The 24,839-nt window shown below is 40.7% G+C and overlaps 1 protein-coding gene across 1 annotated transcript in view; it reads right to left on the reverse strand.

Moving 5' to 3' along the window:
* The window catches only part of SLC38A1 (solute carrier family 38 member 1), a 59,657-nt gene that overhangs the window by 2,276 nt on the left and 32,542 nt on the right, over positions 1 to 24,839 (reverse strand). Inside the window, exons 6-13 of the mRNA XM_078074166.1 lie at positions 8,637 to 8,710; positions 7,117 to 7,209; positions 6,721 to 6,802; positions 5,649 to 5,731; positions 3,709 to 3,767; positions 3,470 to 3,586; positions 2,142 to 2,221; positions 468 to 568 (exon numbers count right to left, since the gene is read on the reverse strand). Coding sequence (XP_077930292.1) covers positions 468 to 568; positions 2,142 to 2,221; positions 3,470 to 3,586; positions 3,709 to 3,767; positions 5,649 to 5,731; positions 6,721 to 6,802; positions 7,117 to 7,209; positions 8,637 to 8,710 — 689 coding nt within the window. The remainder of the gene's footprint in view (positions 1 to 467; positions 569 to 2,141; positions 2,222 to 3,469; positions 3,587 to 3,708; positions 3,768 to 5,648; positions 5,732 to 6,720; positions 6,803 to 7,116; positions 7,210 to 8,636; positions 8,711 to 24,839) is intronic.

The following is a 24,839-nucleotide window of genomic DNA, read 5'->3' on the forward strand; positions in this document are numbered from 1 at the left end:
AATTACAGTATCTTGTTTCAGTAATTATTCTATTGTGCTGTCTGCACAAATATGTAAAAGAATCATCACCATTGGCTTTATGTAGACGAAAAGACCAGCAAAATCAATGGGTAGGTTTGTTGCTTTTTTTGGGTTATCGTGTTAAAAGTTATTTGGATATTGGAGTGCTGGGGTGGCTCAGTCAGTTAAGCAGCTGACTCTCAATTTCAGCTCAGGTCATGATCTCAGGGTCCTGGGATTGAGCCGCATGCACCGGCTCTGGGCTGAGCAGGGAGTCTGCTTCAGGATTCTCTCCTCCCCTTTGCCCTTTCCCACGGCGCACGCACACTCTCTCTCTCTCTCTCTCTCTCTCCGTCTCTAAAATAAATACATAAATCTCTTTTAAAATGTTAAAAGTTATTTGGATACTGATTTTCACTAATTTACTTACAAACACCTCTATTTATGTGCTAACAGAAGTCACTTACCATAGAATGTCAAGTAGCCAAAAATGGCAGTCAAGAAGTACATAACAAACATGGCCGAAAAAGGAGATATTGGAAACCATCTGCATCTTTTCTGTGATCGACTAGGAACAAAAATAAGGGAATTTTAAAAATTAAAAACCATGTTACTGAATTTAAGTACTGGTGTTAACACTGAAGAATACTAACAACTTTCTATCAGGCTAGGGAAGATATGACCAGCTGAGATTACCCCCCTTCCACCTCCCCTGCCCCCAGCAATTTAAAATAACTTCTTTTATACCAAACGGGTATTGTGAGAGAGAGATTCATGGAACTACCAATCCCTCAAATGTCCTTCCCCATTCTTTTGAAAGAATATCAGGTTCTCATCTGAAGGGCAGAGAATATTTTTTAATATTTGTTTTGATATTATCTCCATACTCAGCATGTACGGGGAAAAGGGCAGAATAAATTCAAATCTCCCAGCCCAGAGATCAGGGGCAAGGCTAGAACTTGACCTCAGGTGTTCTGTTGCTAAAGCTCTTATTTAGGTTCCTTTTTTCCCACTGAGTAGCTTCAGGGATGCACCTGGAAGTCTATGTTTCCAGAGCAGTAAGTACCCAAGTGATCACAACTGTGATGATGAAGGGCTCTATCTCTTAAGTCAAGTTTAGTCTGGGAGTTTGGGTGAACCTTTAAGTTTCTTTAATGGCCCAAATAATTCATCTATAAGACTTGTACTCAATAACAGACCACGATAGTCATAACATTTGTTTGTGTCATAACAGGAAAAATTGAGAGGTACACACATCAGAAAATTACAAACTAAAAGCTGGACTATTACATTTAAAAGATGTCAAAGACATATTTATAAATGTCCTAAGTATAGGATCATAAGGTAGGATTGATGTACACATAGGTAGATGTAGATATTTTAAAACTTACCCATATATCAATTAAATATGAAAGAGGAAGAGTCATGAGTGAATCAATGCTAAATGATATTTTATTTTTCAAAATGGAAAGAGACAGCTATATTGTATATCTTTTCTGAGCTTAAGACTATGCCATGAAGACTATTTTTATCTATAAAGTCTGCTTAACAGTAGGCTAAAATGAGAACCCAGGAGGAAATTTATAAGCAGGACTTCAGTTTTCTCTAAAACAGCAATCATTTACAAATCTATAGAATCATCTTAATAGTTTAAAATGAACAATAATATTCTCTTGGTCCAGTTTGTGGCCTTAACATTAATTTCTTTCTGCCTGATTTTGCAGCCTTTTCCCTCTAAACCAGTAAGAGGCAAATCAGACACAACGCATTCTGCAGTTTATACATGAATCTGATTATTATTATACACTTGCAAAATAAGCATAACTGACATAAAGCAACACAAATACTTGAACTCTCCTAAGTAATATAGTATGTGAAAAAACCAATTTAACAAAATAAGTCCACATAGTTGGCCACTTTATGTATTTACGGCCAAAACATACTGCAGATTTCTGATTTTTCTTGTTCTTTTTTTCCTTTAATATAGTACTTGCTCAAGAATGGCCGAAAGTAAATGTTGAAGCCGGCTGATTAGTCCATGGAGGTTCATTATACAAATCTATTTATTTTAATACAGTACTTGTGTACTAACGAGGGGATGTAAAAAATGATTAAGGTAAAAAAAAAAGCAAATCTCTTACTCTTTAAGCTCACTGTAAATTGGCAGGACTGACGGGTGGCAGACAAAAGCAAACGCAATGGTTGGTAAAGCATACACGGTCTATTTGAAAGAGAAAAATAAACATTAAGAAGAAGCATTTTTTACTCTAAAAATTATTCCGCTCCAATATTTCTGCGCTGTCGTTTTCTCTGACAGCTCTTCAGAATCCCTGGATTATTCGGTTATTAGGAGGGCTTTGATACCAAAAATAGAAGCAGCCTTTCTAAGAGAGCTTATCTAGCTTGAGACATGAGGCACTTGGCACACAGGGGTTTTAGGTTCGCCTCACCTACATCCTATTTTACTGCTTCAGGCAAAGCATCATCCCATATTTACATGGCGCTGGCCAGTCACCGGGCACTTTCCCTGCATTATTTCACGGAGTCTCTACAACAACCCTGAGCAGTAGACAGACCACTGATGCTCTCCCGACTCCCTCCAACAGGTTAGGTGACATGCCCAGGACTTCTCCCATCTCTGTTCCACTGCTCTTTGCTCTATAGGGTGCATCAAATCAGACTTAAAAGATGGCATCTAAAAAGACAACTACTTCCTCAGTCACTACTTTGGCTGTGTCCTTAGAGTTGAGAGAGAGAGAGAGAGAGAGAGAGATCTCTTTAGTTTTCTTAGATAAGACTTTTTAAAACTCTCAAACTCAATACAACTTCTGATGCAAAAAAAAAAAGGAAGAAAAGTAACATTTCTCATGCTTTAAGTCTGTGCAAGCACTGGACCAGGCCCATTCTAAAAAAAAAACCCTGTGAGAGACAGAACAGAATCTTTGTTTTTCACATGGGGTTTGGTAACTTGTGGAAGGATTTAAATCCAAGCGTGATTGGTTCCATAGTCCACTGTTCTCCATGCTATTAGCAGCATCCCAACTATATGAAAGTTTGCTAAGTGTCAATTTGTGTATCTGTATTTCGGTATCTGTATTTCAACTGTGTGAGCTGGGGAAACTTGAGGGATGCCTTTCTGTCACCACCAGGGAAGAGCAGTGGGCTAACGATGGCATTAATTTGTTTTTAAAGATCTACAAGGAAGAGAGGCGCTGAGACAATGATCCAGAAAGAGATTTTCACAGAGAATGCTTAAGGTTGTCCTTTATGTAAACTGGGTAAGAGGAAGCAAGAAATGTAATATTTGCCTATTTCTCAAAGGTCTCCAAATTATGGAATTTGGGAAGCAGTGGTATGGTGCTCTATTGAGAACAAATACTTTCAAAGCAGTTTAATTACAACAAATATGAGAACGATAATGCTCTTAGTAAAATGCTCTTTTTTATATTTAAAATATAAGGAAACTTACCTTTGAATTGAAGGTAATGTATTTTGGCGTACACATGTCAGGGTTTGTTAAATTAGCACTTATTGTTGAATTTAGCTCCAGAACAATGCAGGGAATTTGAAATTTTTTGTAGATAACCTGGTATTAAGGAATATAGGAGAAACAATATAGACATTATCAAATAAAGCTAAACAATGAATAACTGCTGCATGGCATTGTACTATGGCAAAACCAAACCAACCATTTTCATCAGCACTTACCACTATTAGGAAAAAAACCATACAGCTCAAAGAAAATCCGCTAGTATAGCCAAGATACCCTAAAAGAAAAGTTGAAAAAATTTATTGTTATTATTTCACGTATCACCTTGTTTCTTTCAATGCATTATTTCTTTAACTTTTTTTTAAAAGATTTTATTTATTTATTTGACAGGGAGAGAGTTAGCGAGAGCAGGAACACAAACAGGGGGAGTGGGAGAGGGAGAAGCAGGCTTCCTGCCAAGCAGGAAGCCCGATGTGGGGCTCGATCCCAGGACCCTGGGATCATGACCTGAGCTGAAGGCAGACGCTTAACGGCTGAGCCACCCAGGTGCCCCTCAATGCATTATTTCCAGCATAGTTCCAATAATATACAAATATGCCTATGTGAATATAAGATTTATTACTTGAGAGTGCTCCTTTATTTGGCAAAATAATGGTGACTTTAAATAAAAATATCATATTACCGCTTTGATTCCCGTTTTCCCTGATACACTAGACAATGAAGATTCCCAGATAGGGAAAAAAGAGCCTTCCAAATTTGGCCATAGCTCTTTGTTGCTCTACTCTGATGTCTGATGAAGTCTTTTTTTTTTTTTTTAAGATTTTATTTATTTGACAGAGAGAGACACAGCAAGAGAGGGAACACAAGCAGGGGGAGTGGGAGAGGGAGAAGCAGGCTTCCCACTGAGCAGGGAGCCCGATGCGGGGCTCGATCCCAGGACCCTGGGATCATGACCCGAGCCGAAGGCAGACGCTTAACGACTGAGTCACCCAGGTGCCCCATCTACTCTGAATGGAATCTTACGGCCAAATGCATTTACTCTTTGATCTACTCGATAGTTCTTTATTACGGACTTATTGTATACATACTGAATATCAGCTACGTAATACTTCTCGTCCCAGATGAGGGGCATACAGAGAGGAGATGAAGTGATTTCTAGGAATAAATTGAGCATCTGGGGATCTTCACCTTGCTCCCCTTGAAGTCCCCCAACCACTGTAACTTCCACAAAGGCAGAGTAAGTGGTCTCTGGGAGGTTGCACTATTCTCATCCCTGGAGAAGAAGAGCCCTTCCCTCCTTAATCTGAAAAGAGCTACATGTATATATACAGAGAAGCCGAAACACAGACCTAGAAACCAGAAAATTAAGTCGTTTTTAAGATCTACTTCTAGATCTTACGTAACAGCTACAGAGGCTTGATATTTTTCATACAAAACAAAACACTATGGTTAGCAATCATTTGGGGTAAGAACTTTATAACCTAAATGTCTTCCTTGAATTAGCCCAGAATTAAAGGAGATGCGTTTTGGACTGGATAGCAGTCTGGCCACATTATTCAATGTATACAATTCCCATAACATGAGACACACTTGTCTCCAAATATAAACATACACACAAAAAATGTCAAAACCAAGTGGATAGGACTTGGTGATTATCTGCAGCCTTTGACTTGTCACTTCTCTCTTTCCCTTCAGTGAAGCAAATAATTGAGATTGGTTAGACTCTGATAATTTAAGAGTGATTCATAATACTTCAGGGGATAAATATAAGCAACTTTCTGTTTTGATAGATTTGAAAATCTACTTCTCTAAATAATCAGGATACTTAAGACCTTGTATAAGGAGAATTCCATTTTCTGTACTTTTCTCAGAGTAGCCTGTAAGTTGTGCTATTGGATGTGGCCCTGTGTCTGTTGCTGGCCCCAGAACCTCACTGCCCCCCTCTACAGCTCAGTAGAGGGATTGCTTAGGAAGTCACATACTGACCAGTGTTTTTATGCCATATTAAAGTCAAGCCTGAGTAATACTTGTAATTTATCATTCACTTAATCTTTACCCTACAAGTGAAAGTAGAGGGGGCAAAGTTGTTCATTTTTATTAGGTTTCTGACTCATTTGGGCACTGCAGAGACTATGATAAAAGCAAGCTCTTTCCTTACCTAAGTTCTTCAAGAGACACAGAGGGAGGATTATGCCAAAAGTAACTACCACCACCAGAACTCGGCCATCCACATACCAGGCTCTGAAAAAGGCATTTAAGTGGTTGGGTCATATTTCCGTAGAAAGTCACATTTTTTCTCAAATGTAAAATTTCACAATATGTTTTAATGAGTTTTTACTATTATTAATTTTTACCATTAATTTCTATCATTATTCAGGTTTATCCAAACACTTTAACCCAACCACTCCCCATTTACTATCGTCTCTCTCCCAAGTGATGGAAGAAGGGATTTTTTTTTTTCCCTCCCCCATCAGCTAAATGTGGCATTCCTCTGAATAATTTACGTGGTTTCAAAGCTGAATGCACACACTGCATTCCGTCCGATTACAACATGTCTTATCAATTATTTAAGGAGAAGTTCCTTTTTGTTTTGCTTGGCTGATACCATTGAAAAACAAGTCAGCAGAGGTAGGCATCGCTTTCTCCCTAACCTCTTGTATTTGACCTTGAGTCCTGATGACAGAACGCGAGGAACTCTGGCTCCTACAATTCTCCCTTGAAAGAAGGCAGAAACACTAAGACTGACAAGAACTGTTAAACAAGAAGGAGTGAAAACATGCCAGGTGTAGCCCCAACATTTTCCAAGCTTATCTTTAATGAAGTCAGCTCATGTAAATTTTGCTCCCTTCTTTAAGAAAGAGACTAGGGTCTTAATGTTTTTGCGTGTTCCACTTCTGTGTTAAATATATGTCTGTGTTAAAAATACTCTGTATCCATTCTGTTTTGTAGAAACTAGATATAGATTTCAGGCTCTCTGGGGGATGCAGCATCTACTGTTTGCAGCCTGACAGATAAATCTACCTTTTAAATGCTCAGAGTCAAATGGCTTTCCCTGCTTCTTTCATTTATATAACAGCCCCAGAGAAATTTTTTGGAACAACAGAGTAAGAAAAAAACAACCCAGGGAAAACTCAGGTGCCTCCGGTTTTCATAAAACAAAAACTTTGGTTAACCCACATTTACATTAAAAATATTTTCGTTATCTTGCAAAAAAATGGTCTATAACTTACGAAAATGCCTCTTCCTTTCCCATGAGAAACTTTATGGCGGAGGGTAGTTCATTTTTTACTATGAAGAGGTAGCTCAGCATTGCTAGAGGAAAATGAGAACATTTTTAGAAAGAAGATACTAAGGCTCATGTTGCAAGCTATATAAAAGGCTACCAGCCTGTTCTTAGACTGACCTTCAATAAGACACAAAGACAGTTTTGGCTACTCAGTATACTTGGTTTTAAATGAGTGACTGCTCTTACTTTCTGCCTTACTTTCCATGTGCCATTTTAGCAAGGAGAACGATACTGCTTCCATTTTGTTAAAATTCATGCGGCCACCCAACCACCAGAATTAGAAAAGATAATAATATTCACATACTTTAAAGTTATGCATAGAGAAGCGTGTTCTTTTTACCTCCAGTGTTCTGTAGAGAGGTGGCTCCAAAGATTACGAGCTTCCCTGTGGTGCCAAAGACCTGTTCTCCCAGCTTTTCATAAACCATGCAGCCTATTTAAAAATCATAGTTGAGAACACAAGAAATGACACAGGGATCTAAAAGTTAAAGAAAGCCAATATTTCCTCACTCTATGGACTATTCCCCAAGTTATTCTGTCTTTCTCAAAATCACACACGTAGCCTTTTGGGCTTTGCAAGGGTTAAGGTGTTGCAACCTCGTGACATTTTAAAATGTCAGACATGACCACCATTTCTCCTTTTTCAGGTTGGCTACAAAAGCATTTACAATTCAATTATTAGGTCATAAAAGGCTTATTTTTAACTATCTCAAAGAGTCTTCCTCCTTGGGGAGGAGGGGGGAGATTCCTACTCTGATCTCCTTCTCAATCTGGTGCATATCATTAAAGTAAAGATTTGATTTAAAAATAAAAATCCTTAGAGTTGGGACAGAAGTTTCCTTTTGAATTAATTATGTGAACTGATGAGGCTAACAAGGGATTATTTTAATAACATTCCACGAATGCCTCGTATGTCCTAAACACAATAACAAACATATGATAGTCAACACCAGAACGTTGATCATTTGTAAAATTTAGTTCAAAGATATGCAACTCAGAAAAGAGACCAATAGATAAATCTGTCAAAAGAATAATTTGGCTACAGCAAAATCCTAACATGTTCAACTGTCTCATCTCAATAAATACTAAACTGCTAAACCATCCATTAAAAAAACATGTTTATATTTCTTTATGACAGTTCGGTTCACGTTTTCAAAATGTTCACAGAAAACAATATGGGTCAGACTATAATTAAAACTTTGTTTAATCTCTCATAAGACCGGTGTTTAAACAAGACAATGGTAGATCCTCGATCTATTACAAAATGTCCCAGTTAAATGGAGTCGTCTCTGTACAGTAATAGTTGGCTAATGTGGTTTTAGCTAAAGTAAAAGTCAAAGTATTACAAACAGAATCCATTTGTCCCAGGAATAGAAAACAAACATTTCAGGTATTACACTCCCCAGAACTTGGAGCCTTTCCACAGCACCCTTGCTCCCACATTGCCTCGGGTGTAACATTTTCTCCTTGGAATACACACACGAGAGAATGAAAGCTCCATTTACTTTTAAAATCTTGAAGTCTATAATATCAAAACTTGGGATCCTTGTTCTGAATTTATAAAGACCTAAGGAAAAACTGAAGCCTTTCAAATGAAGTCATCTTAAACTAGAAAAATAGGTATAATTGGAGGTGTGCTTTAAATGGCAACACTATTCTCTCAGTGTTCAAGACAATTTAATTTCCATGGTGCTGTATCTATTTCTCTGGGTAAATGCCACCATAGGTTTTTGAGGGACTGTAGGTCAAAGTACTGTTCAATAATCAGTTGCTGAATGGGGAGGATATCACTCGTTCACAATATCACCATGCAAATCATTCACCCTGGCTTTAACAAAATTAGACATATTATCAGCTTACCTGTTTCCTTTGAACAGATCAAAAGAAGGTTTATTGAATATATAGATAGCAGTGTCACAGAAGTCAAAAGTATCCTAAAGCAAAGAAAATAAGTCTTGTAATAACTATAAAAGAACATACTTGGACCTTACATTTTAGAAGGACAAAGGCTTATTTATATGGTTAACACTGTTTGTTGGTAGCATCCAAATTTTGGAAACTATTGGTCACACCCTCTTTAAAATCCTCAGTAAAAATGTTCTACCAAATAAAGAGCTACTCATTAGAATCTGAGTAACCCTAACTGTGCAAATCCTCTACATTAATTCAAAGCCCAAATAGCTCTCTGAGGTCATTTCAGTTGAGATGACTTTCAGACAGTATTATGAAAGAAAGCTTTTATGGTCTATGATGTACTTTCTGTTACATCCGTGTGAGAAAGTGTGAAAGACGTGTAGGGCTGGGCGGGGGGGTGGGGGGGGTGGGTAGGGGCTGAGGGAAAGGCTTGTCGATGACCATGTAACTTTAGGCAACTTGCTCAATTTCTCCCATCCCTAGATTCCTCACCTATAACATAGACACAAGCTAAATGAAGTCTAAGGTTCTTTTCATCTAATTACTCCATGGCTATTTTTGAATCTATATACTGGACCACTGAGATAACTCACTTTTTTTGCACCTGGTTCCTCTTAAAGACTAAGCACTTCTTTTAACTGATGGGAAAATTTTGACAAGCAAAATGAAAAGACTTTTTTGAATGACGAACTCATGTTTTTGTTTTAGTACATCTGGCTCATTATCAAACCCTCCTCAAGAAAAAGCACAGTTAAAATGATGTGGGAGATTACACAGATTATTTCTGAATCATTTGGTTAAAACAGACTTGGTAATTGAAAATAAAACCTATTTGCTAAAAGGAAAAAAAGTTCCAGTCCCCCAAATGAAACCACGCACTCCCTGATGTAGGGAAATATATCCCTAGAACAATATATTAGTGCAGTTGATTCCACATTTGAGTAATTAAGGCAAAGATTTTTCTAGCAAGTGCCATTGAGAGGTACTTGGTGCATCATGCAATTCTCTCTGTGTGGGCTCTCTCTTCCCAACCCCATCCCCCAGCCCACATACCCACTGAACCACTGTCCTGGGCCCAGCTCAGATGTCACCCTTCCCTTGCCCCAGGCAGAAAGACAGTTCCGTGGCTCTCTCATGTCTTACGGCGTTTTGCTTCTCCTATATGCAATGGGGGAGTACACAATGATCAACTGCAGAGCAGACAGAATGCCAGAGATTGGTCACAAAACATAAAAGAGGGACAGAGCTCAGCAGAGGTAAAAACAAACACTGGGAGAAAGAACAGAAAACCTAACACTCTGGGTGAAGACCAAACTGACCAGCTAATAAAAAGGGGAATTTAGGGGTGCCTGGGTGGCTCAGTCGTTAAGCGTCTGCCTTCGGCTCAGGTCATGATACCAGGGTCCTGGGATCGAGCCCCACATTGGGCTCCCTGCTCAGCGGGAAGCCTGCTTCTCCCTCTCCCACTCCCCCTGCTTGTGTTCCCTCTCTCGCTGTGTCTCTCTCTGTCAAATAAATAAATAAAATCTTTTTTAAAAAAAGGGGAATTTAGGTGAAGATATGATGGTAAGGAAGTGCATTCAGACATATACTGACTTAGCTAAGATCCTTGAGTGGGAGGGTGATTAAGAAGGTAAGTCCCTTATTATCTATTCTGGCTGAGGGACAGGAGAAACTGAGAGCAGGCAGTTATTCACCCATCCAGTAGTTCTGAGATATGTAATGGAACACGATTTGATATGCTCTGCCAGAGAGGAAGATACAGGACCCAACTGTGGTATGATTTTTCTTTCACCTTGTAAGAGATAAACAATATTTATTCTGAAGAAGCAAGCTTCAAATTTTGCTCAGAGTTCACTCATGTTTTTAGGGACAATGAACACGAACGGGCAACTCCTACGTGTGCATGCAACAAGCCATAGAGGACTTGGGCGTGATGTGGACTAGCATGGGCTTCCAGTTGGGGATAGGAGAGATGCAAGTTTCTGCTGCTCTGGAGTGACCACATGCCCTGTTGAGTCTATCCCCCTGGGACTGACCTAGAGAGGAGAGGGGATCCTGCCACGGGGCCCCAGGCTAATGAGTAGAGAGTATGACCTTGCAGGAACTATGTGCCTAGCAGGAGGGACAATTTCTCATGTCTACCTAATGATTAACCAAAGGCCCTAAGCCTAGGAGATCTGGGTACTTATTAGCAAAAGAAACATTATAAGGAAACATCCATTCCCTCAGCTAGCAGCCCCTGGGACCACATGGCTCTTGCACATGGTTGCCTCCCAACACATTCTACTGGGTTGAATGTCTTTGTAGGTGACGCTCAGCTGACCTGTGGCCCTTGGCAAGAAGTAAAGGATTTCTTCATAAACTCCTATCACCTCTTTTTCTCTTTCCGGGGGGAAAAGTGTTTTTCAGGGAAGAGATTAGCAGGGAGTTCATCTATCTTCTCCTCCACACTTACCAACAGCAGAGTGAGGTCCTCCCACTGTGATGAAAACGACCCCCCTGCTCCCGTGTTTAAGAGACATAACATTGCACCCCAGACAAAAGGACCTGGAGTGAGAGTCTGACAGTCTCTGCCTTTAACCACCCCACCTCTGAAGACGGTCTTCTTCATCCTTCCCAAAATATAGAGCTTCCCTTCGAAAACCAAAAACTAACATAAAACAAAACCCTTTTCCTATCAGGTTGTAAGAGGCAAAACCTGTACGTAAAATTTTAAGACCGCTTTAGGCTATAAAAAATATCTAGAAGTATTAATGGAATTAAAAGTTAGAGAAGTGCATCTCCTTGTTTAGATTCTTAGCAAGAAACTGAGTTGTCTAATTGGCTATAATGATGCTAGAATAGTTTAAGGGCATCCAGAGATGTCAAAGACAAAAAACATCAAGAAGAAAGAGCAGGAGGAATGACTTGCGAGAAATGTAATGACTTATTTGAACATTTCTCCTGTCTTGAGCGTGATTGTACCTCTATTTGTCCAATTAGATATTTGTACATATTATTGTGGTTTGCTGGAAGAGAAATATACACCGGTATTCCTGTGCTAAGAGGAACATGAGTGATTCCTTTTTTCATCTCATCCGAACATCATGTTCACTTTCACACTTCTAATCATTGACGACAAGTTCTAATATGGTTACGGCAAAAACCACTTGAAAAAGGCGTTTGGGTGGCAACTAAACGTCAGCAATAGGAACTGAGCTGTCAAGGTGCTGGTATTTCAGACTTATGTTCAGCCTTGAAGAGAAGGGGATCCAGAACTTGTAGCTGGACATGGGCACTGGGGAAGCAGCGGCAGGGGAGTTATCTAGTGAAGAATGTGGTCAGGAACTTCTGAGAACCCTCACGTTGTCGGCAACACTTTGAAAGAGGTGGTGCGGGGACATCCTCGGAGAGTTTGTGTCCCCTATGGGGAAGGAGCCTGTTAGGAAACAATTCTAGACTCCAGGATCAGGAAGGGACCTTTAGACACCACCCTGTCCAGCTTTCCACCCAGCACAGGAAACCTCTCTGCTGCATCCAACACACAGGCATCCAGGTCTGCAAGGTGTGTCACAGGGGACACATACGCCACCCATCCCATCCTGTTTCTGGAAAGTGCCACTCACAGGAACTGAGGCTGAGCTGAAACTACCACTGCCATTTCACCCTTTGGACCTACTTGAATCTACTTGAAATCGAAACCCTCTTCCACCAAACAGTCCATCTGATGGCGCTCATTTTCAGATTGTGCCCTTTGACCTACACCTCTCCAGTTCTTCCAGCTTTCATCCTATGATGGGGAAGTTCAGGCTCTTTACATCTCAGTCATGGTCCAGTTCCTCAACCATCCTTTGTCATGGCTGTATGCCAAAGAAAAGCACAACGCCGTCACATCAGTTTTGGTCCAAATAGCGCAAAGCACGTTAAGATTATTAACTTGAGCTGGACATCATGCTTCCTTGAAGGCAACCTATTTTCGTGTTCATTTTTACGGCAACCAAGCCACACTTTTCTTATTGAGCTTCTGTTGGAAACTCATATTAGGCTACTCTTCCTGGTTCTATCCTGTGTATACTTTTTTTGAAAGGATTCTGCACTTTTCCATTATATTTTGTCTTTCCTATCTTGTGATATCTTTTAAAATTGTTGATCTTTTTTACTCATGTATCAACTATCTCATCAAGCTTCATATCTTGAATTTGCCTTCATTCAAGTCACTGGTGCTAACTTTGAATAGAACAAGACCCCAATCTAGAAAATGGCCCCCTGCCCCATCAACTGCTCCAGCCAGAAACCTGGAAGTCACCCTTGATCTCTTATCTACTCTCTCATCCCTCACATCTAATCATTGGCAAGTGTCCTATCACTTCTCTCTCCAAAATAGTTCCTAAATCCATATACCTTTTTTTTTTCCATCTCCACTGCCACTACTCTGATCCAAGCCACCAACACCTCTCATTTCTGGGCAACTGTAGTACTCTGTATCTGTCTCTCATTTCTTGCCCTCTCTGATCCATCCTCCACCTAGCAGCCAAAGTAATGTTTTTATTTCATTGCTTTATTATTCTCCTCCATTACTAGACTGTAGGATAGGCCATGACGGTTTAATTCAGAGTTGTAGCCCATCCTGTTTGCCAATTTACATACAATACCAAACAGACTCTTAGCTAAGAATAAGTGAACTTACAGATTAGTATCTCATTTGTAAGTCATATGGGATTATGCCAAACATCTTGCTAAAATCAAGATACATTCTTCCTAAGACAATCCTGTGACCTACTAGTTCACTATTATCTCAAAAGATGAAGTTAGTTTAGCACAACTATTTAGGAAAACCCTATTGACCTCTATGGAGCAATATTTTCTACAGTATTTGCACATAAAAGCTATCTAATAATTTGCTCTTGAATTATGCTTGAGATCTACTTTTTATCATTTCTGAAAGTTGGGATGAAATCTGCCCATTTCTAGTCCTCTGGTGATACTCCTGCTTTCCATGATTTCTTAAATATTTTTGACAGGGATCCTAGGTATATTTACTGTATTTGGTACAAGAAAATTTTGGCTCCTACCTTAAACAATAACATCTAAACATCTATTTTAAAAACATTTATTTGGGGGCGCCTGGGTGGCTCAGTTGGTTAAGCAACTGCCTTCGGCTCAGGTCATGATCCTGGAGTCCCGGGATCGAGTCCCACATCGGGCTCCCTGCTCGGCAGGGAGTCTGCTTCTCCCTCTGACCCTCCTCCCTCTCATGCTCTCTGTCTCTCATTCTCTCTCTCTCAAATAAATAAATAAAATCTTTAAAAAAAAAAATAAAAAAAATAAAAAAAATAAAAACATTTATTTGTTACTGTTTTGAATCACATTGATAAAACTGTAATTCTTTGTTCTACCCTAACTTACCCAAAGATTACTTGGATAACATTATAATAAATTCCATTTTTTCAAGTACTATATGCTAATCAAATGGAAAATGGTGACAATAGAACCAAATATTTAAGGCAATAGAAATGTTCGTTTTGTTTTTTTTTTTAAGTAGGCTCCATGCCCAGTGTGGTGCCCTATGCGGGGCTTGAACTCATGACCCTGAGATCAAGACCTGAGCTGAGATCCAGAGTCGGTTGTTTAACTGACTGAGCCACCCAGGTGCCCGGGCAATTGAAATGTATACGCCATGACTGTGGTGGTGACTTCATAACTATATTTGGGTAAACTTAAAAATCCTATCCTTTAAATTGGAGAATTTTATTGTATATAAATTATACCTTAAAAAAAAAAAGACCAACCCCACATCACTTCAAGGATGATGAGACTATCTTTTAAAAGCCTAGCTAAGGGGCGCCTGGGTGGCTAAGTCAGTTAAGCGTCTGCTTTCAGCTCGGATCATGATCTCAGGGTCCTGTGATCGAGCCCCACATTGGGCTCCCTGCTTGGCGGGAAGCCTGCTTCTCCCTCTCCCACTCCCCCTGTTTGTGTTCCCTCTATCGCTGTGTCTCTCTCTGTCAAATAAATAAAATCTTAAAAAATAAATAAATAAAAAATAAAAATAAAAGCCTAGCTAAACAACAAGAAATCATATGACATACTCCCCACCCAGCCTCAGAGCCCTTGAAAGGGGGAGATGAAGCAGCAGTCACCACTCTGGATCCAGAAATAGCTTCCACGGGGGTGTTCAGATGGGGGTGTTTGGGGCTGCCATGCACCTGAGTGCTTTCAACTCCTCCAGGACCCATTCCTCTTAAAAAATAAGAGAACCCTTCCCAACCTTCCCTGCATGACTCCCCCTGTCCTCTCCCTTGCCGAAGTTTAAAGCAGCTGTCCTCAAACTTTAATGAATATACGAATCTCCTTAGGGCCTTGTTACATTGAAGATTCTAATTCAGTAGATGTGGGGTGGGACCTGAGGTTCTGCACTTCTCACAAGCTCCCAGGTGCTGTGGATGCTGCTAGTCCACGAGCCACACTTGCAGTAGCAAGGATTTAAAGCTGCAGCTCTGGCCCCGTTAACAGATCTCGGTGTTCCTGTTTCTCACAACTGTTGAACTGGTGCCACGTGGCCTGCCACACTGTCTGCAGCTGGGGTGCCATGCCGCCATCACGTGCGACTGCCTATGACACGGACCCCACAGCTGTCCAGGGGAGACTGCAGTGAAGGGGAAGCATTTACAGCTAAATCGTTATCACCCCTCTGGGACGCTCACTGGCTCTCAGCGTCAATGTGAGGTCTGGTCTACTTTCTTTGGTCGACTTGCTCAGGGTCTTAGGGCATTATTTGTTTCACCACATATATATTTTAAAATTAGGGGCGCCTGGGTGGCTCAGCCAGTGAAGCGTCTGACTTCAGTTCAGGTCATGATCCCGGGGTCCTGGGATCGAGCCCCGCGTCGGGCTCCCTGCTCAGCGGGGAGTCTGCTTCTCCCTCTCTCCATCTGCCCCCCTCCCAACTCGTGCTCGCTTGCACTCTCTCTCAAATAAGTAAATAAAATTATTTTCAATGCCACACACCTTTCCCCACCCCAGCCACGTCTCTTTCCTGCCAAAAGGGATCTGAGGCTTACCACACTATATAATTCTTCCTCTTCTAAACCCAGTGAAAAGTATAAAACTTTTACCGTCCTCATGATTAGAATAGTCGATATAAAAACTCCCTGCACCGGAGGAAAAGTAGTCTTTTTCACTAGTCTTTTATCTACCATCACTTCCCACCAATCCACAGCCCCTCCCTCCAAAACTCAGAGACACACAATCTGGTTGATGCAGAATATTTACAAGAAAATCTAAAATTCCAGTACAAGCCAATTGGACAAACTGTAGGAAACACACTGTTTTCTGGCCAACCATCTTTCTCCAGTCCTTCCCCTCTGTTACTGGCCTCTCTTTCACTTTCTTCTACCCCTTCACTTTCTCCTACCTTTCCAAACTGTCTCCACCTTCCTGTCTTCCCCCCTCTACTTTTTTTACTCATCTCTTATCTCTACTAACTCTCTCTGCCCTTCCATACCCTCCCTGCCAACTCTTCCCAAGGGACATATCTATATGAAGTGAGTAAGGATCTAAAAACACTGCTGCAGAGAGCAGAGCATTAGCTGGGGATGAAGGGAGGGCTGGGCAGATGGAGAACCCAAGCAAGGATGTTGAATGAGTTACCCATCTGCATGGTTAAGGAGCTCAGATTCGGGGGTTTCCAGCTATTGTGACAGAGAGCTGGTGGAGAAGGGAATTTTAGAGTGTGGGAAAGAGAGGGGCTTTCAAGTGAAAGGCCGTGACAGCTGAGCTGGACAGGGAAGGAAGTGTGCTTCTCCCTGAGGTTCTCAGAGACAGAGGTTCTCCATGATACTGGAGGACAGGCACAGTGGGAGTACCCAAGGGAGGAGCCTGGAAGTGGAAGGGGTTGTGGTCAGAAGTAGACCCTCTGGAGGGTAACTGCAGAGGCAGGGTGGTGCTGCACGGTTCCTGGCCCAGGGAAGCCATGCTAGTGGAAAGCTTAAGTGGGAAAAAAAAAAAAAGGCGACACGGAGGAAGAATTGTCTATTTAAGGAGAGCCCAAATGGAAGGAGACGTGCCTGAAAGTGAGGAGAGAGGGACCAGGTGTTCTGAGTCCCTAATCCAGGTGAAAATTTTAAATATTTTGGAAAATTGAAAATTATCTTTTACATACAACTTTACTTCAATAGGGATTCAATATAATTAATAAAACAATTGATCATTACTACCAATAAATTTAGGGTATTTTCAATACATCAGGCCCACACTAAGCACTTTAAAATATTTCACTTATGAGTATTTACTATTACTATTTTACATAAAGAAATTGAAGTTCAGAGAGGTTAGGTTAAGTAGTTTGTCTAAGGTCACAGAGCTAGTATTAGAGCCCTCAAACCCTCATAGTCTGACTCCAAAGGCCTTACCCACCGATGCTATATTGTCTGCCAAAGTCAAATATCCACAGAGGAACGACAGTGTAAGCAGGAGACAAACAACTTAGAATGAAATACATCACAAGGCTAACACAGCCTGCTGTTAACAGTGAGATTTTGGGTGATTTCTTTATACTTAATTTATTTTATGCATTTTCAAAATGGTCTTTAATGATTTTCTTACTTTTACAATAATAGTATTAAAATGAAAAAATATAAAGAACCTTTCAAATGATAGTAGTATTATTCCAATTCTTCCCTTTGGGGAGGGGGGGTGAAGAGTTGCATTTGTTTAAACTCCAAGGTCATTAATATAGTCCCTATTTCATTTAAGGAACTCACAAGATATTTAAAGAAAGGAGCAGAAACATGTAATTATTCAGTCCCAAAGTGCACTTCCTAGTCACTAGATTGTGACTAAATTTCAACATTCTGAGGGTCAGAGGACCAGCACACCAGGATCTGGTAGCATGAAATTATTTGTAATATTTACACATTAGAGAGTAAAAGGGATGGTTTTTAAATGCTGAGCTGGGAACAGGCAGGGATCAATTATTTGTACAATTCCTTCCATTTCTTTCCTTGTAGGTAAATCTACATTTTTTTGGTGCAAAGCTGCTCTTAAACTAGCCTCACTGCTGGTTAGGTATTTTGTGTTGTCTAATGAAAGAAATATGCCTCACTGACGACCAAATCAAATAAGATCTAATATGATCCTAAAGAGAAAGAAGTACTTAAAAGAGGTATGAGACAGAACTAGAATTTTATCAACTTAGTTGATGCTTTGTGAGGTTAAAAAGTTAGGAGGAGGTTTGACTTTAAAAGAGGAAGTCGTACTGGTAAGAAAGAAAGCCATGCGCCATCACCACTTCCTGTTTTTGCCTATAGTCGTTGGTAGAGGGCTGTGGGTTTTGCGGGCACTCCATTTATAACTCTTGACATGCCCTTCTTCCTCTTCTTCCACTCCAGAAGAATAACTGGCTTCCTTTTCTCTCAAACCTAGATCCTTACCTTTGAAAATGATGCCCCCTTTATCATACTCTTAAGATGTAACTCCTGAGTGACAGAAAAATTCCACGGAATCATTAAGTAAAGGAGTGTGCTGTTCTCAGTGGGTATTTTGGACTTCCACTCCAGCAGGAATGATGGAGCTGGGGCTTCATTCATACTTTCCCACTCTGTTTCCATGGTAACAACGCACATTGAAGGAGAGATGGAAGAGTTAAGAGGACTATACCATGGGCTTGTTGCCCTCCTTCCCCTCCTCCCACCACCAATCACAGTGTCATCCTAGCAAGTGCCTTAGCCTCTGTGAATCTTAGCTTCTTTACCTATAAAATAGGGATGATAAATAGGGTTGTTATAGATCCCATGGAACATGTAAACTTTATAACATCTTTTTTTCTCTCTAAAAAAATAAAAGCTACTCTCAGCTGGCAAGCCATACAAAAAGAGGCTACAGGTGGTTTTGGTCAGTACGCTGTAGTTTTCGAACCCCTGATGTAGTCGTAGATCACTGATACCATGGACCCAATGTAAAGTGAAGCTTGCGGCCATAGAACAAAGCAAAACTACCTGGCTCACGAAGGGGCAGTTTTCCACTCTACTAAACCAACTACCACTCTGTGAGTAATAAAAGTTCAAGCTAGCCTTGAAAATCCAAATTTCTGGACTATACTGAGCTGCTGTGCTGATACACACCTGGCCCTACTGCAACTCAGTAAAGGGAACAAAAAGGCATTCATGCATCATGGAGGTATTAATACTGGTAAAACCTTAGGCAGTAGAGTTAAGTTGCCTCTTGCAGGCTAAGAAAAACACAGTGCTCCAAAATGGAGGCCATGCTGTTGTCCTTGGGTCGCACCGCAGCACCGGCCCCGGATTCGACTCAGTCTAGATAGGACTGAGCCAGCTCCCAGCACACGCTCCCGCGCATGCGCCGTGCACACAGCCGCACACCTCTCCCGGGCCGCGAGAATTGCCTTCTTGGAACCCCTTATCAGACACATCTTAGATGACTCACCAACTAAGCATAACTGCTCAACTTTTAAAAACAATGGGTGGGACTCATCTCCTACACTTGCCAACCCTCTTCGTTTACAAAATAAGCCCTCATTTTTAGCACAACACTAACCACTTTCCTATTGCCCTATTTCTGAAAAGCTTCTTAATCCAGTTAATTTCAATAGAGTTCAATGGCACTGCCACTGTCCTTTTTACATGTATCTCAAATGTTGGCAAGCCTGAATGTGCCATTTCTCCTCTTCCAGGATTATTATCCCCAAACAAGAGACTCTGATGCCAGTGATTTTTGCTGCCAGCTGAAGGACAACAATTTTCTCTTCAGATCATTTCTAAGGAACAGTGACTATAACTCAAAGAATTTTAAAAACAAGTAACTGATTGACAAGAGGGAAGATGAATGTGACTACACTCATGGACCTCCTCCTAGGATCACCGGAAGAGTAGAGTTTCCCTCTTGACCTCCTCTTTAATCACCCGGGTTTTAAGATCACAAGATCCAGTTTGGTCTTTCCTCAGGAGGCAAAGAACTGCCTGCTTAGGAGTGCACAGAGAAAGACAACTTAACATTTATGAGGAATAACTTGATAAATATCACACAGACCATTTCTGTTACTGCTAAGAGCAAAATTATCATCTTGGTGGGTGTGATTCAAACTTTCTGGAATATGAAGTAATGAAGTTCAGGAACATGCAGAGTACATATTTGTGAAGGTACACTGCAATCTCACTCCAATTTAGTAGAATTTGCTGAAAAAGATGTCAGACTTCAGAGCTATGCTAAGGCAGTTATTTAAGAATACAAACCTCCTGATATCATGAGAAGCCCATTTTTTGTGATGGGCTAATAATGATCAAATACCTACAAGATAAGAACAGAACTTAGGGCAATGTGTTGATGGACCTATGGTTCTAATTCCATTTCTGTCTCCCCCTTATGTAGGCTCAACTGTAAAACACTGAATTTAAAGAGAGAAGGCCCCTGCTAGTCTGATCTTGGTTTACAGAGATCTTTATATTATAGATTGACCCTTACTGGCATGACTATTTACTGGTTTGTTTGTAAACACTGTAATTATAGGTAATACAATGTTGCATCTTTTTAGTGGTTCACAGAGTTACATAAATATTCAGAAAGAGAGAGAATTCACCTACAATTGAAGCGAACGATTTACCACAAAGTGGAGGTAATTGCTGTAAACTGAAAATGACAATTACATTCCTTTTTGCAAATAGCAATTTAACAACAAATGCTCTTTTAGCAATGTAATACTAACCTCTTACAGGATTTAACAGGCTCTGAACTATTTAGAATGTTCAAATGAAGGAGGCATTCCCAGGAAAGTAACCAAGTAACCACTTGGGGGTGAGTGCTGTGCTAACCTTGTTATTATCATTACATCTCCACAGCCCACTGAAAATTTGAGGGTGAGCTAAACCTTTCAGTTGTTATTTGCCCTCCCATAAGTTTGCACCAATTATGAGAGCCATTGTTTTGCCCTAAAGCCTTGTTTTGGTTTTGCAAAATCTAATTCTTAGGTATTCATTCATTCATGTCAATGAAATTTTATTGAGAATCACATATATGCAAGCAACTGTTCTAGATCTTGTTGGGGCCGGCGGGGGGTGGGGGGGTGGGGGGATGATTTAAACAAGGAAGAATTAGATATTAATCCTGTCCTTGTAGGGCTCAGAGTTCAATCGGGAAGGTAGAGGAGGATCAGGGAAACAGTTCCGGAGGTGGCATCTGACTGGGCCTCACAGGCCTGTCGGGATTCAGAAGCACAGAGGTGCGTGGGAATAAGGAGGGGAATAAAGAGGGGGAAAGACCAGGGTGACAAGGACGGTGCCGGTGGCCTTTACAGAAAAGAAGGGGGTTGGTGTGGCTGAAGTGGAGGCTCTCTGAAGGCAGATGGGGTTGAAAATAGAGTTTGGAATAGGTAACAGAGCATCAATGCTTATTCTCGCTCTTAGGGTCTTAAATATCAATACCGAAAATCTGTTTTTCCTCAAGTCTTCTGTAGGTAAGAGGGGGAAAAAAAGTCTTATGTCATTGGTTTTAAGTTCCCTAAAAAACAGGGTTTTTCCATTAGTTTCTTTCCCTAAAAACACATGGTAGAAAGATAATACAGAGTGTAAACTTTGCACTCCCACGTCCCCCCCAGCCCCTGAGGCACTCTCCAGAAGTAACCACTGTCAACAGCTTATTTGTGCACCCTCCCGAATAGTCTGTGGGGTGTGTGCATATACACACACAATCTCCTTCCTTGCTCACTTCCACCTAACAGGTTTTTTCACACAATAATATTCTTAGGACATTTTTCCCATACCAGTACACATAATCCAGTTTACCCTTTTATATAGTTGTCTAATATTCTGTTTTATGGAACTACTATGATTATTGAACCAATTCTCTAACAACAGACTTGGTATTATCTGACTTTGTCAGTACTGCGTTTTTAATTCTTAACAACAACATTTAGTTAAATCTTTGGAAGGAATTAAATTCAAGGGCTCACGAAGACAGCGGGGAGTCTCAGATAGCACACAAGGCCAAGTCGGGTGTAGACATGGGACACACGAAGCCGTTCAGAGGGTATGTCAGGTTTATGATATACTGTAGGCATGTATTTTATTGGCTATTACCAGGAACCTGACCACCCCTGATCTACAATTTGGTGCACGCAATATTGCAATACTATTTCCATTACAATAAGGGCGATGGTTCTTGGTGAAATAGTAGTAAAACAGTCCAGGAATATGAATGATTATACAAGGTGATTTTTAAAGCTAAAATATTAACTTGCAAGTATCTATTGATAAGAATAAAATTTCTCTGATGATGTACATTAATAATGCAAATTTGGTTTCTGACGAAGGCATCACTAAAAGGCAGTATCGTGTTTTAGATCACACTGGTTCTAGAGTCAGAAAAGCCTGGACAGAACCCTGGCTCCCCAACTTGCTAAGTTGTTATTAAGCCTCCGTTACTTCATCTGTAAAAAGGAACTAATACTTACTTCATAGTTGATGGAGATTAAATGACATAATATGGCATATATAATTACTGTTCAATAAATGTTAACCATTATTTAGTGACTACCTAACTAATACTTCCACAAACACGTCCTACATAGTGCTGCTATATACCAGGAACTACTGGTACTCCCTTCATCTCTCTCTCTCTCTCTCTCTCTCTCTCTCAGACACACACACACACACACACACACACTTACTCTCTCATGCACACACACTCTCACACATTCTCTCTCACACACATACTCTCTTCTGTCACACACACACGCGTGTGCACACACACACACACACACTCATAGCAGTCCCATGGGGCTGGCACTAATGAATAAATGTCTTCTTGCATGCCACTTTTCAAAGTGTGTCTTTAGCTATATTATCTTTTTATCCTCACAACCGAGTGACATGAAAATGGCAAATGAGACTCAAAAAATTCAAAAACTCAAAAAATGAGACTCTGGAATTGTAATCAACCAAAATAAAATTTAAACTATGGTCTATATAGATTGTTATGTTGTTTCACAATTATCATTTCAAACAGACGGTTTATAAACTCAGTGTTTACAATAAATGATCATATCTTTTGAGGTCTCAGAAGTATCATCAATTATAGTCTCCTTTTTCACAGTTTTACACTTAAGGGCTACATTATTAAAATAATAAACGATAATACCTGCCAAGAAGTTATGGAAAAATATAAAGCATTTATTGCTTTATCAGATTCTGTATAGTTTAATAAACCTCTCATTTACCTACTACTATGAGGAAGTGATACATTCTAAAGACATTCATTTTCTATAAAATGTATGCTTTTAATAGATACATTTAGAAATGTAACTTTCCTGTTTTGGGCTGGGTGGGGGAGATGGTAAGGTGAAATAAAAAACAAAACAAACCTCACCATTCTTCCATGCCAATATTTACTTTGTTTTCCTTTTCTTTTCTTTTCTTGGGGCGGGGGGAGAGGGAGAAGGGGACAGAGAACCTTAAGCAGGCTCCACGCCCAGCGCAGAGCCCTACTCGGGGTTCAATCTCATGACCCTGAGATCGTGACCTAAGCCGCAATCAGGAGTTAGCCGCTTAACCCACTGAGCCACCCAGGCACCCTGCCAATATTTACTTTTGATCCCACTTTGGCCATGATAGAGTTACAGGGGAGCTATGTAAAAAAAAAAAAAATCAGTGATAGAACAGGGAGTTACAGTGGAAAAGTTTTCAGCACCCACTGCCTTTTCCTTGGATCCCCAATTTTAGGAAAACTCATTTCAGTGTGTGCATTTTACCCTGAGATACTCGTGCCTCAGCATATCCCCGAACTGCTGCCTCAGGGTACAGCCCCATTTTGTTTCCAACAGAGAACAGATACTGTCAGAACAACTGTAAGTGGAGATTCCCCGTTCCCATACTTCCTGTTCCCTGGGTGGAATTATAGGGCTTCAGAATTCAGGGAAACACAAAACCTAACTGCATTCTTCCAATGGGGCAGAGTTCACTGAATCCAACTGAATCAGAGGTGTGTTAAACAGGGATGACAGCCATTATGGTTAGGTCAAAAAAAAAAAAATGAGCCCCAAATTCATCCAAGAAAAAGAAATCACTCCCGCAAGTTTTCAGATGACCCCAGTGAAGAGCTCTGCACCCAACCTCGGGGAGACTCAGAGGAGCCTTCCCAGTTGCTTTTCTAAAGAAGCCTGGACAGGCTTGGACTCTTTTTCCGTGTTGGCTAATATGAGTCTGGAACAGGGCCCTGTACCAGATGAAGTACCTTGATCCTGCCAACTGCTTCTTGGCTTGGAGCAGCTGTAGGAGCAGCTGGTTTTACAACACACAGAGTGAGTCCTCGGTCTAAGGTAGGAGAGTTCTACATTTTGTGAAAAGCTTGTAAGTTTGGGTCTTTATACAGCTACCTTCTCGAGCTTTCACCTGATGATTTGGTGTGTGGCGCTTGCTATTCATACATCTTGCAAATAACCAAACGATTTATAAGAGTTTTATGCAGGGAAGTCTTCCTGCAACTGTAAGAGTCAAGTTTATCCAATTCTTTGCTTCAGTCAGAAACTGAAGAGTCATGAGACAAGAGATCAATTATCCCTGAATCACTATAATTAAAAATCAACTGAATTCTAGGAATGGTAGATTGAATATATAAACTTACTCCTGCTCCCTCCTAAGAACATGAGAGGAGATAATAAGCACAAAATTTCAGAACTGGAAAGTAGACAAAGCTGAACCTTAAACTGGCAGTGGAGAAAAACAACACCAATCCAATTTTCACCACAGAATTCCCAAAAGGCCCCGGTGGCATTACTGGAAGGAGGGAACAATGGGAGGGATGAGCTAAAATAAAGAGGATCTTCAAGAAATAGCTAGATTCCCAGACCAGGCACCTATGCCGTAAAGCTGAGTGGTTGCTCCTCCCCATCTGGCAGAAGATATATATCTGAAGACACATTCTCTGTCAAGTATAAAATACAGGTCTCTGGGTGAGGGACCCAGCACAACTTGTCAGGGGAGTGGGTACTTGTCAGGAAAACTGGGATTGGGTAAACACATGCAAGTGAGATATCCACCCCAAACCTTGCCCCCAACTTGGTTCCCAGAAATATGGTGGCAACGCTCAGACCCTCCAGGCAGGCGACTGGAAGATGCTGGGTGATCCCAACAGCCAAAGAGTGACACTGCTGGTTCCCCA

Source organism: Halichoerus grypus, chromosome 6 (genome assembly GCF_964656455.1).
Source record: "Halichoerus grypus chromosome 6, mHalGry1.hap1.1, whole genome shotgun sequence".
NCBI classification, from domain to species: Eukaryota; Metazoa; Chordata; class Mammalia; order Carnivora; family Phocidae; genus Halichoerus; species Halichoerus grypus.